Here is a 13785-nt window from a genome sequence, read left to right on the forward strand (position 1 = left end):
TTTATATAAAATCAAAGAGTAAGTTTTTGGACAAAATAAGCTTTGTGTATTATGTAGGGCAGTTAGCTGAGTGCAGCAGATGTGTTTTGACATGGGTAGGTCAAAAGGTCAAGCCGCATAATAAATTTATAGCATTTTTGAATAGTAAAAAATTATTATGAAATCAAAGAGTATGTTTTTGGACAAAATAAGCTTTGTGTATTATGTAGGGCAGTTAGCTGAGTGCATCAGATGTGTTTTGACATGGGTAGGTCAAAAGGTCAATTCGCATAATAGATTTATAGCATTTTTATAAAGTAAAAAAATTATATAAAATCAAAGAGTGAGTTTCTGGAAAAAAGAAGTGTTGTGTAGTATGAAGGGCAGTTAGCTGAGTGCAACAGATGTGTTTTGACATGGGTAGGTCAAAAGGTCAAGCCGCATAATAGATTTAAAGCATTTATAGCATTTTTCTTACATTAAAAAATATTTATAAAATCAAAGAATGGGTTTTTGGGAAAAAGAAGCTTTGTGTACTATATAGAGCGGTAATCCGAGTTCACCAGATGTGTTTTGACATGGGTAGGTCAAAAGGGCAAGCCGCATAATAGATTTGAAACATTTAACATTAAAAATTGTATAAAATCAAACAGTAGGTTTTAGGGAAAAAGAAGCTTTGTGTACTAGAAAGGGCAGTAAGGCGAGTTTAGGAGATGTGTTTTAGTATGGGTAAGTCAAAAGGTGAAGCCGCATAATAGATTGAAATCTTTTATCAGCATAAAAAATTCATAAAATCAAAACATGGGTTTTTGGACAAAAGAAGCTTTGTGTAATATAGGCAGGCCTTGTTTAAACACATTAAAGTTGGTTTGACACAAACTCGACCCTCGTAGTCAGTGCTAAATAGATTTTTCGAATGTGTCGAATATCCAACGTCCAATATAAAACCAACTTTACCACGGTAACTTGACAGCGGTTTTCCTGAGACCTGATGCCTTTTCATCTGATGTTTGACACCTGAGTCTGACAGCTGAGGATGTCCTAAAATGTACACCGTACTACGCCGGGCATTTGCCCGGTTGTAGATTACCAGTCCGAGCCTGACCACACTGGATGTAGCATCAATAAAAAAGGAATTGTGGAATTAAAAGTGACTGGACTGAACTGTTCTCACCGACACCTCCACTGGTATCAAGCCAGCCACCTACACATCCCTCTCAAACCTCCTTTTCATGGGGCGTTTTACCCCACTCCATTACGGGAAAACAGCAGGGAAAAAGTTAAAAGCACGAGAAACACGGAAAACGGGAGGGTCGACATGTAACTATGCAGTGACGTTTTTCGGGTAGCCTAAATGACGTCCTTTCCCATAATTTCCTTGGACCCACGCCTCTTACGGGAAAGACATGTACGCTAGCTGTTTATATTTCTCGAGTCCGGAAAGCGCGCACACTGTGTGTTGTCTTATTTGCTGCTTCATCTCAAGATGGCAAACGGGAGCGTCGTCCTCAGAAATATCTTCGGCTTCTTCAATCTGCTTTTTGCGGTAGGTAGCCCAAAGATTTCGTCAAGGCCTACTATGCGATTATGTGTAGCCTATGTTAACTTTTTATAGTATTTAGCAGAGCGGTGTCCAAAACGATTCAATTAAGCTACATCAATACACGTAGGCTGCTGCCATAACATTAAAATGAATGGTCTCTAACTTCTTTGCAGATTTTTGGCGTCTTGGTTATTGTCTTGGCATTAGTAGTCCATGTTCATCTTAACAATGTGCAGGAGGTAAGAACCAGAACTGTGGTGGCTCTAATAATTTGTTTTAATTTATGTAGGCCTACCATGTAGCCTTACTGCCAGTTTAGGATAGACTGAGTACAGTTGGGACATGTGTAGGCTACGGTTGAGATGCACAGCCCAAGTTGCTATGCGTGTCCTCTTTGAATATGGAACATTTTAACTAGGTATAATTATCTCATAATTATGAGATAATGTGATACATGCTTTTTTTTTACTCATGTGAATGGAATGAGCTTCCGTATAAAGGTATCAGCAAACGTTTTTTTATCCTTTTCAAAATAAGAAGTTCACTTCACCATGTAGCGATACGTCCAATGATAGCTCATTACCAACATTATTCTGTGCCCTAAAAAGTAGCATATTTTGTGACATTGTGTCATGTAAGGTCATTGCAAAATCTAGAGAAATGTGTGAGGTGGTCGGATGAGACACACATTTGATACATTCCATTTGTGGCCATATCCATATATCCATATCCATTTGTTCACCATACCTGTTCCATGTGTCACATATTTTGTTCATGTTTTATTCCTTTTAACCAATGCTAATTTAAATCAAATGAAATAATTTGAATTAAAAACACTTTGCATATGCTATGTTTTCATTTATTCAATTTCGCAATGAACGGTTAGTTAAATATACATCATTAAAAATTGGTGTCTTAACTACAAGTCTCAACTCTAGGCTACTGAATATGGCAATATGTAGGCCTCCTCAATTGACATACTGTAGTCGAGACAAAAATGCACCTTATGTTTATGAGTTAATTGTGGAAAATATAAAGTACTTATGGGTATCATTTATTGATAATAGTTTAGTCTTTTCACTATTTAACTTTTCAGTATCTATTTTTTGTTTGATTTTGTGTGAGCAAAAAGTGTCTCAACTGTTCTCAGTCTACCCTACCACCGGCCAGCAGTAGCCTAGGTTACACTCTTTTAGGTAATGCATCATCACATTGTGAAGAAAACTTTAGGTACTTTCTTTATTTAGTTTGGACAGATCGCTGCAGTTTTCGTCTTGTACGTGATTGGATTCATCACATTGGCCATCTCCTTTTTGGGCGCATACGGCGCGTTCAGACAAGTAAAATGGATGTTGGTCGTGGTGAGTGTTTTTGCTATCTTGCCTTTTGTAATGCAAAACAGGAATTAAATGAATCACCAGGAAGTAATGACTTCCCATTTTTATGCAGTTCTTGGTGCTGATGTGTGTTGGCTTTCTGTTCCTGGTCTGCGCTGCAGGAATCATGGCCTTTCTGCAATCACAGGTAGCCTTATCTGACCATGAGTGCTTAACTTTAAAGTAGCACATTTCATTAAATACACTTTTTTTTATGAAATAAAGATTTCCAATAAATTGAGTGCTTCCAGTGGCTCCCACCTCACAATATCCCATGTTTTCACTTAATAGGAATTAAAGTACAAAGATAACAAGCATGTTAAGTGCTGTATTTTTTATCCATTATGCATTAGATTTAACATTTTTGACATTATGATTTAACATTTCTCTTTCTTCATCCCTTTCTTCCCCCAAGATTAACCAGGAAATAGAACAGGCTTTTAATAAGATGGGGCCATTGGATCAGACCTCTGAGGATTTCAAGAAATTCATGGATGGATTGCAGAAGTCGGTAAATATCAGCAGAAGAGATGATTCTGTAGTAGGCCTGGCTCATTTAGAAAAAAAGATATCAATTAGGCCATGGTACATCGTTTTAGATTTGATATCTAGAAATCCTTAATTGGACTATCTTTTAAAGCAACACCAAAGAGTTTTTTTGTACCTTAAAATAATGTTTCCAAAATTATTTCAGTGGTTCATCAACTTGTAACAGGGTGAACGGCACTTCTGCATTCGCTTCGCAGTCCTCTATCGGCTATGTAAGTTTACTATGTAAGTTTGCCAGATCGGGTAGCGGATCTGTAGTTCGATGGAATGAGACATAATAAACTACAAATTTGACTTGCGTCGCAATACATCGTACTTTCATAAATTATGCAACATATTCTACCTTGTCTGTGGACATTGTTATTTGCAAAGCCGGTGCTGGATAAACAAATAGCGTGCGTGCGACAGAGGGAAAGTTCTTTGGTGTTGCTTTAAGTGCATCATGAAATGTTACAATTACATATCATAATAGAGATCCTAAATATGTAGGTCAGCTTAAAATGTATGGATTGGGGCCGCAGTAGACCTTCAGGCCAGTAAATGTGTGATTAATTATAAACTAGCTTGGAATATGCTTCTTCTGTGGTAACAGATGCAGTGTTGTGGTGCTTTCAACGGCTCCAGTGACTGGAATGACCATGTGCCGGAGTCCTGCGACTGTTCTCCTTCAGAGAAGGCCAAGTCCGACACCTGCGTGGCTTTGCCAGGCTACAGCATTGTAAGATACTACAATTGTAATGTTATTAATGGGGCAGTCGTGGCTAGTTAGGGCTTAAGACTTGGAACCGAAGGGTTGCCAGTTCAATCTCCAATCAGTGGGAACGACTGAAGTGCCCTTGAGCAAGGCACCTAATCCCTCACTGCTCCCCGAGCGCCGCTGTAGCAAGGCAGCTCACTGCTTCGGGTTAGTGTGTGCTTCACCTCACTATGTGTTCACTGTGTGCTCTGTGTGTTCACTAATTCACGGATGGGATAAATGCAGAGACCAAATTCCTTGTATAGGCATGTATGCTTGGCCTAGAAACTTGATTCACATTTACATTTACAAAAGCGACGAGAAGCATTATCACTCACAATATCAGGGAAACCCCCCTGTTTTTCCCACTGCGAATGTCAAGGAAGTTGAGGATTCGTGCTTGGTAGAACAAGCCCTGCCGAGTCAAATCCTTCAAAGATGAGGCAAGACAACTTCTTCTTAGCATTCGGAAAACACACATAAAACAGACTAGCGAGTGTGCAGGAAGCTGCAGGTGTGCGTTATTAAAAATCATGCCTCCTGCCCGCTTCTTTTTGAAAAACAATGGATGCACCAGTCATTCTCCCATGTGTTTAAATTCAGTTATACATGTTTGATTAATTTGCCTATATAAACCACAGAGCAGCAACTATTAAGCAAAATCGTAAAGAGAAAAGTGCAATATTTAGCTTGCAATAGCTGTCATTAGAAAATGTTTAAATACCCTTTCTAAATGCCTTATTTACACAATTACAGTGATAGTTCAAAGTTGTCAAAATGATTTGAGCCCAATGTTTACATTTAAATACATAGTGTTTAGTACAGATTTTAAATCTTCCATAAATGTGCGCACAAGATTGCAGGACACACACATCCTCGAAAATTCTCAGAACGAAGGACTCAGTACTTGATCGAATTTTAAAGCACCCTTGATATTGGAACAGTGCTTGGCGAGATTTGATGACGTAACATACTTGAAAAAGCAGTCTTGAAGGGTCCGTCCTTGACAGCCAAAGTCCTTTTAGGCAAGTCCCTCCACTCGGCGGCCATATTGTAACGCTTTTTGGGCACTTATCGGGCATCTATTTCGGCTTCATGAATCACGACAGACCAACCTCGCTCCAGCTGCGAGATCACAACACATGATTGGCACAATGTATTCACAACATACCACATGATTGGCACAATGTATTCACAACTACCTCATGATTGGCACGATGTATTCACAACATACCACATGATTGGCACAATGTATTCACAACATACCACATGATTGGCACGATGTATTCACATGTCAACTTTTGGCGGCGGAAGGCGCGGAATATGTGTAGACAACTGCCATGTTTGCGTTACGAACTTACCCCATACATTTCTATGGGAGATTCTTAGAGTGCTGTGCCTCATTAGAAAGTCTCTGGTTTAACAAGGTAAATGATGGCTATTTAATTTGGCTTAATGTGGCGAACACCTTTATGCAAATGCAGCACACTGGGAACGTTAAGTTTACCATAAAATGCAAACTTTACAAACTTATTCAGACTAACAACACCAAAATTCTAGGTTCTCTTTTGATGGTAATTGTGATATAATCATGGCAGGTGTGCAATGATTTAGCTTACATTTTATTTGAACAACGAGCAAATTCCAGCTGATTGTTTATAGCAGCTATGTGTGTGTGTAATAGTCAAGCAAACTAAAGAATTAACAAAATCTAACTTTGCTAACACGTGTAAACATGATTCCATGGTTAATTGACTTGTAATCTAACACTATCTAGCAAGGTAAAAAGCACAGAATCAAACATAGAAAGTTAAAGGATTTGGGTATAGCAACAATGAAATCTTTTTGTAACCTAGCTAGCAAACTATTAAACATCTCTATTAATCTCATTATCTCTGAACACACTATGGCACAGTAGGCTAAGTCATTTTTTTGTGGGTTAATTTCGCACCCACTATCTTATCTCACATTGACATTGGCAAAACATTTTCAGATTTTTAAGTTCCATGTTGGTCATTCCTGTACTTTTTTCTGATGTTTAGGTTTTTGCCCTATACTAGAATCCATTTGGTATCAGTATCAAGATAATTTGGGCAGGTATCATATTGTCACAATGTTGCTAATTTGCTTTCAGAGGTTCAGTAAATGAAAATTGTTTTGTTTTGATATAGAAATGTGCTTGAGTGTAAGGCTGATTATTTTTCATTTTTTGCGGGTGTATACGTGTTTAATGCTGGATGCTTTGGCCCTTGGTTTGGCATGCTTGACATAATTTAGCCTTTGGGCCAGACTATTTGAGGACCCCTGGTCTATACAACTGACAGTAAGGATTTGCATATGTAATGAAGTTGATTATTTATTAATTTTGTGGAAATATTGAGTCAAATAAGGTGATTACAAAGGTGCATATTGTATATCCTCTACTTTCAGTTGTTCAGTCTTTGCTGAATTATTTATCAGCAAAAGACTAAACAGTGCCCTCTCAACCCTAAATGTTATGAGCAGGCACTTTTCTTGCTTCTGAACAGTTCATATAACCAGAAGGTATTTGGTATGTTTGCAATATTTCATTCCCTGATTTATCTCAAATCCCCCTTTTTTAGGCTGTGTTCTCCAACCGAGAGGAATCAGGGCGTTTTGTGTACAAACAGGTATGACCATCCACCAACCGGTTCTGTCTGTTCAGAATTTGTGGCTAATCTGACACATCACTATATTCAGTCCATTGTGTCTAAGAGTTTTTAAGACTCTCTTTTTGTTGTGCAGTCATGCGGTCCCCTTTTCCTGGATATCCTCAACAAGTTGTTAAATATTACAACGGGAATCCTCTTTGGACTGACTGCTTTGACTGTAAGTGCTGATCTCAATACTGCTACGTCTACTAATAATAATGATAATGATAATAATGATGATGATAGAAATAATAATAATGCATGTTATTTATGTATTGTGTTATGTTTACATCATTTTACACTTTTATGTAAAGCACATATTTTATTGACAAGTAGGCCTACCTTTCATGTCACCCAAGTTTGCTTCACACGTATATAAATCAAACAGTTTAATTCAAACAGGAAAACAAATACAATTAATTTAAATAAATAGCAGTTATCACCCCTTTGTTGGACAGTTGCTTTTGAGAAAAAAAGAAGCATTTGACTTAGTGGATATGGAGCCTCTGGGTAATAACTCTCAGATATGCATACACTTTAAAGCAACACAGTGCAGTTCTTTAAAATAACGGTTTCAAACTCATTCTGTTGCTGCACTGACTTACAATACTTTGCCAATGTGTACCCGGAATGCTTGATATTGCTCTAACGTTGATCGGGTAGGATCAACACCCTTTTATTCGTTTTTTGACTTCATGTTAGCACAATTAGACATGGGATATTGATGCCAAAGGAAATGCATATCAATTATTCCATCGTGTTACTTTAAGATGGTGAAATAATACATGTGTATGTGCATTCCACTGTATAATCAAATACAAGTTGATTAGGGGGGGAAACAAAGATTTTTTAAATCCTTGTCCACTGATGTTGATGGGGTTAGTCATGAGCTTGATCATGCTTCTCTGTTCTCCCTGTCTCTACTCTTTACAAGGAAGTTTAACATGTTTTCCCCCTTGTTTTGTGTTTATAGTTTTTGGGCATTGCAATCTCCAGCTGTTTGATCCATCATATTAACAAGAGCAGAAATGCAGGAGTCGTGCTTGCACCTGCTTTTGTCTTCAGCACAGAACCACCAAAGTACAACATGTTGGTCAATGAACCATACCATTAGTTCCTTCGTGCCCCTGGAGGTGATGGCACTTACTCCTGTGCTGGATAGAGGGTTTGACTTGGCAGGATCACTGTAACTAGATCAGGCTGGAGTCATTTCATAATAATTCATACAACAAAATAAAATACCCCAAACCAAATACCCCATAAGACAGCAGTTAAAGGGCCATTCTGTAACTCGAGTGATTTCTTAGCCGATTTCTCACTTTTGTTTTTATCTATGGAGTTCTCCCTACAGCTTTGGCATATTTCACAACCGTTTCTTTGGTCTTTTCGCTTGCTCTGCCATGATGAGCATCTAAAACATTAAGGCAAACTTTACACCCAAGATTCTAGAGCTCCACTTGTTTTAATGATATCTTCAATGTGTCTAAGATGTTGTCTGTATGTCAATCTGTCATCTGTATGTCTGGTGAGCCAAAGAAAAACGTCCACCATGGTGGACATTAAAAATGTTTTCTATTCTATTCTAATTGAGGGCGGATCCACAATGTGTAACATTGGAAATGTAGGAATGGAGAATGCTGTTCAAGTATATTAAGGATTCCGCAGATGTACGTTTGAGAGAGTTTCAATTGCACGGGAGGAAGGGGTAGCGAGCTAGCTCTCTATTTTGTTTGAATGTCAATAGAAGTGACGTAGTCCAACATCACTTAGAGAGCTGTTAGTATACCAGTTGTTATTATCTTATTTTTATATTTACTGCATTTTACCTGTATGTTGTATATGTATCACTTTTTGCTGAAAAGACTGCTGACTTTAAAAAAGGGAATGTGTATTTTATGGTTTTATTTTGAAATAAAATGATTGTACCAGATTTCAGAACTTTCGTCTTTTCAAATGTCACACCTGAATCACTTTTCTCTAAGACTGCTGACTCTTTAAAAAAGGGAATGTGTATTGTATGGTTTTAATTATTTGAAATAAAATGATTGTACCAGATTTCAGAGCTGTTGTATTTTCAAATGTCGCACCTGAGTTAGAAAACAAATGAAATTTGAATAGTGGTGGTAGTATCACAATTTCTAGAACTAAAAGGGAAACATGTTACAACAAAGACGCTAACATTACACTCAAAACTATGGAGAAACACGGACATAAACCCCAAATGTTCGCTCCCGCATCCCAGCATGCCCTGCGTGGGAGAACGCTACGCAATGTCTTGTGCGTCGACGTTACACAGCTCCCCCAACAAGCCATTGCCGTCCTCGGCAATGACCATGAGGTAGCCACATGCTAACGTCGGCGCGCGTCACCTGCCATTCAGTCCAGTGCGACAGTACCGCCAACTCACGTGGGGTGCACGCCGCAGGAGCTCACTCAACGGGGAGCCACGCTGCTAGCAATCCAGTACGGGCGTGCTAGCAACCACGTGGCCGTCCCCGCACGTCACCAGCTCCCTCTCAGCAGCCGCCCTCAGGCTGCACTTTCCGCGGCGTGTCACCGCGGCACTCCTCCTCTCCTGGCGGGGCCCTAGGTGGCCTTTCCAACCGTCGACACTGTACCAAGCACCGGGGTTCGAGGGGGGTCAGATGAAGCTGCACCAACACCACTCCGCTCCGTCGATTCACCGACCAGGACAGACAGGCACCGACTCCGCAGCAACCGGACCACGCTGAGCTCTCCCGCTGCAGCTACCGTCTTCGGCGTCCCTCCTCGTGTTGCCTCCTCGCAGAGCCGTCCTGCTCTGCTCCCGGACCGTTCCACTCCCTTGCGGCCTCAGCGAAGGCACGACCCCCGAGATGGCCATGCTATCGAACTCCACACAACAAACTTTTTTAAAGGCGCCGGCCAACAGGCCAACTAGAACGGGCGCCCACACAGCACAGTGCCTCTCACACGCACCCAAAAGTTTTAAAGTTCAGAGGGCCTTTCCGTCGAAGCTGCCCCACCGTTGTGAGTTCGCTGCCCCCAGCGTCTCTGCCAACCGTCCGTCGTCCAGGAACCTCTTCCTTGCCGCTCTCCCTCGGCTCTGCTCACGCGTCGCGGCTCGCAGTGGAGTCAGCGCCCAGGCCAGCGTCGTCTTCTCCACAAACGCTTCTTCAGGCCCCTCTTCCGGCCAGATCTCCCCCCATGGCAGCAGGCAGGTCCAGGCGACAGCTCCTCTCCTCCGTCGGCAGTAGCGATAGAAGGCCCCGAGCTTTTTAGCAGCCCTTGCAAGAGCTCTCTCCGGATCCTCTTGCGTGGGCCTCCACCCAGTGATGAGGTCTCCCGCTCCCAGCTTCTCTCGCTGAGCGGAGGCCATGTTCGAAAGTCGCTTCTGACACCAATGTAACGATTTGATAGCGACACACACAGTTGTCCAATCAAAAGGTTTATTAGCTGAGAACGGGAGCAGGGACACAGACACAGAACACAATACACACGGGGCAGGTCAAGTACACACACACACACTACACATACAGGGGAGGACGCAGCCCCCCACACAAAAAGGATCACACACGAGGGAGAACTAAAAGGGAAACATGTTACAACAAAGACGCTAACATTACACTCAAAACTCGGACATAAACCCCAAATGTTCGCTCCCGCATCCCAGCATGCCCTGCGTGGGAGAACGCTACGCAATGTCTTGTGCGCCGACGTTACAGTACTATAAGATTTTAACAAATGTAGTGATTTTAACTAGCGTTCATATTATATATTGCTACAGGGAGACTGGCACATACACAAATTCGCCGTTTTGAATCCGAAATGACTGACTTACGTGGTTTGTACAGAACCGATGAGAACATATTTGCGGGGGGTCAACGTGAGCTGAGTTTACTATTGTGCAGACGCAAACCAATGTTGGTGTAAAAACTTCAGCAACTAATGTTATGTAGCCCCTATGCGTTTACTAAACATCAGTGGAAGTTTGTTGTTGCAGAGGCAATGTGAACAGAACGCTCGCGCAGGTATAGCCTCCTTTTGTGAGCGCAGGTAGATGCGTCTGAAATGTCAACTGGAATAGTGATGTGATCACAGCGAGGAGAGATGCATAGAGATGTCACAGGTGGGCTAGTTAAAACTTTCAACTTCTGTTAGCAAAAGACGTTAGTGACGATTGTGTAGCAACGTAGCATTGGCAGTTTTGTTTTAATGTTGTTCAAGTTAGCGATATTAGACAGAAATGTAGACACAATGAGTTCATTTTATGAATAGGCTATGTGCTGTACAAAAGGTGAAGCAAATACACAGACCTTATCAGTATAGCAAAGGCTAATGTGAATATTTTAAGAGTAGGGTTGGGTATCGTTTGAATTTGAACGATTCCGATTCCAATTCCGATTTCTTATTTCGATTCCGGTTCCTAGCGATTCTCGATTACGATTTTTTTAAGAGGCTGGGTCAAATTTTTTTTAGGATATTTTAAATGAGCTAGCTAACCAACGGTCTTTCTCAGGGTATCTGCACATTTTCCAAGTGCAAATTTAAAGACTTTTAAGACCTTTTCAAGACATCTAAATGAAACTTAAGACTATACCACGGCAAAAAGATATATGACTGTTTATGCAATAGGTTTTTTCCCTACTAATTTTAACCCCCACCCCATTTTGGATGTCTACAGAAGTTACCAAATATATTTTGGCGAAAGAAAAATAATTGTGTGTGAATTACCTTCAAAGCTATAAATGGCCAATTTTAGGGTCTGAGCTGCTTGCTTTTGAAGCTGGCTGTACATATTTGGTTTTGCTTACTGCTGAGGCTGACTGATCTTCACCTGTGTCTGTAGTAGCCTAGGCTACTTGCCAAAGACATGTGCACTGGACTGGATTCCCTTCAATATTTTTTTCAAAGTTAGACTAAGCTATTTACATATTTGAATAAGCCTACTTTATATAATTTACTATTTGCATCTATTGTCCAATATGCAGCACAGCAAATTAAAGTTAATCCACTACTTTACATTTTGCATACCAGTTGTATCTAAACCAACCAAAGCTTGACTGAAACATTGTAAAACCATTGACTTGTTTTAAATTAATTAAGAGACAGGTCCTCCTCGCATGATCCTGCTGAAAACCGCTGGTTTCATCTCAAGCACGCACGTATTATGAACACACGTTTTTATGTAGCCAGTCGCCGACATTCAAAAAATATGCGGTTATAGTTCACAACTTTTGCGAAGTAGGCCTAGCCTACTGGGAAACGCTGGCAAGCAAGCTGCTGGCAGATATTACAGGTAGGCTATTATAACTTAGACAGATATTTTCTTCCCTAGGCTAGGCCAGCAACACACGCTGGAATGCAAACAGATCAACTTAACATATACAGTATTTCCTCCTAATTGCGAAACACTGCACATAATTTGACCAACAGTCTTCGCGTCCATAGTTTGTGAAACGATGCTGCGTCCGAGCAACGATTTTAGATGCCAAGCGCAACTCCAAAAAGGAGAACAAATGAGCGTCCGGCTTGAGGCTGCGCCGGACAGGGCTTTTAAAATCCATATGTCCGGCCTAAATTCAAACGTATGGCCAACCTATCGCTCTTTCTTTCTCTTGCTCATTCTACCGTAGGCTTCCTCATTCCACGTAGGCTACCTGTATATCTCTTTGGCCTCAGCTACACCACGAAAACGTCAGGCATATTATTTTGTACATAGGCCTACTGTATTATTACTGTTTTCACTCCTTTAACCACACCCATGAAAAACATCTTCACTCTGCAACCACTACACTTCCTCCCGTAGCCTAATAGCCTAGTCACTTATACAATTGCGTTTTAAATACACGAAACTGGATTGAGACATCACTCGCTCTCTTGCACTCGCTGGCGGTCCCATACGCACATTTAATACCTCTCTTTCGAAAATTCAGTTGTATTTAAGACTATTTAAGGATCCGCGGGAACCCTGCTTTCTGAATGAAATAGTCTGACCTTCTCCATGAATTTTAATTCTATTAAACTATGCGCTTCTTCGTTGGTGTTCAGCCGTTTCTTCTTCATGAAGGTCGGCAGACTGGGAATCGAAACTAGGAATCGAAATTTAAACTTTTGAACGATTCCGGGAAAATCGCAAAGATAGTCCCGGTTCCAACCAATACTCGATATTCGATACCCAAGCCTATTTAAGAGTTAAATGTCTCCTAAACTGGGTTGTGCCGTTTTTTGTCTTGCTCACAGACCATCACTGTGTGGAACACGACATTGTCCAGATGCTACACACAACCCTCCAGACCACTGTACCGCTACAGGAGCTCAAGGAGGCATCTGAGCAGGACCCTGTCCTTTCTCAGCTTCGTGCCTACATCCAGAATGGGTGGCCTCGCGAGGTGCCAGAAGAGCTGGCGGCATTTTCCAGGGTGAAGCAAGAGCTGTCTTGCTGGAATGACACCTGTGTGGCACGTGGCCTTTGTACGGTGGTTCCCAGCGTTCTGAGCGCACGTGTCTTGACCATGGCTCACGAGGGCCACCTAGGTATCGTGAAGCTGAAGCAGAGCTGCAGGGACCTGGTATGGTGGCCAGTGGAACAGCAAACAAAATCATCAGTGGGAAAGACTACTATGCAATGCTGCATGCCCACACTATGGTGTATGCAGCCATGTTTGCCCTACACTGGGAATCATTTGCCAGATGGTTGGTCGATGAAAAGAAGGACCTGGAGTACTTACATGTGTGTGCTTAGCAACAATGTCCAGCTACTCCTAGATGCCCTGTCAGAAGAGGATGTAGAGAAGGCAACTTCTGCGTGTGCTGATGCAACTGACCAGCTGAAAAAGCTGTCATGTTTGATGACTGAGTTTTATGAAGCACGTTCCTCACCTACCACAAAGCTATGGCTAATGTACATATGGATATGGTGATGATTCTTAGACGTGTAGCCAGTGGGAC

The 13785-nt window shown here is 41.3% G+C and overlaps 1 protein-coding gene across 1 annotated transcript; it reads left to right on the top strand.

Moving 5' to 3' along the window:
• Positions 1-1366: 1366 nt before the first annotated feature.
• LOC143136201 (tetraspanin-8-like) lies at positions 1367-8910 on the top strand. The gene is made up of 9 exons (XM_076296769.1): positions 1367-1525; positions 1696-1761; positions 2770-2883; positions 2972-3046; positions 3314-3409; positions 4040-4165; positions 6787-6834; positions 6950-7033; positions 7829-8910. Exons 1-9 carry the CDS (start codon positions 1466-1468, stop codon positions 7967-7969), a joined length of 810 nt encoding a protein of 269 aa, XP_076152884.1. The 5' UTR covers positions 1367-1465; the 3' UTR covers positions 7970-8910.
• The last annotated feature ends 4875 nt before the right edge of the window (positions 8911-13785 follow it).

This window comes from Alosa pseudoharengus, unplaced genomic scaffold (assembly GCF_046254945.1).
Source record: "Alosa pseudoharengus isolate Yale_2024_CS ecotype anadromous, Long Island Sound unplaced genomic scaffold, YU_APseudo_1.1 YU_APseudo_1.1_scf_20, whole genome shotgun sequence".
Classification (NCBI taxonomy): domain Eukaryota; kingdom Metazoa; phylum Chordata; class Actinopteri; order Clupeiformes; family Clupeidae; genus Alosa; species Alosa pseudoharengus.

Coding starts and splice junctions, on each gene's coding strand:
- LOC143136201 (XM_076296769.1), top strand. CDS start 1,466: ATGGCAAACGGGAGCGTCGTCCTCAGAAATATCTTCGGCTTCTTCAAT. Junction 3,410..4,039: donor TGGATGGATTGCAGAAGTCG/GTAAATATCAGC, acceptor CTGTGGTAACAG/ATGCAGTGTTGTGGTGCTTT. Junction 6,835..6,949: donor GGCGTTTTGTGTACAAACAG/GTATGACCATCC, acceptor TTTGTTGTGCAG/TCATGCGGTCCCCTTTTCCT.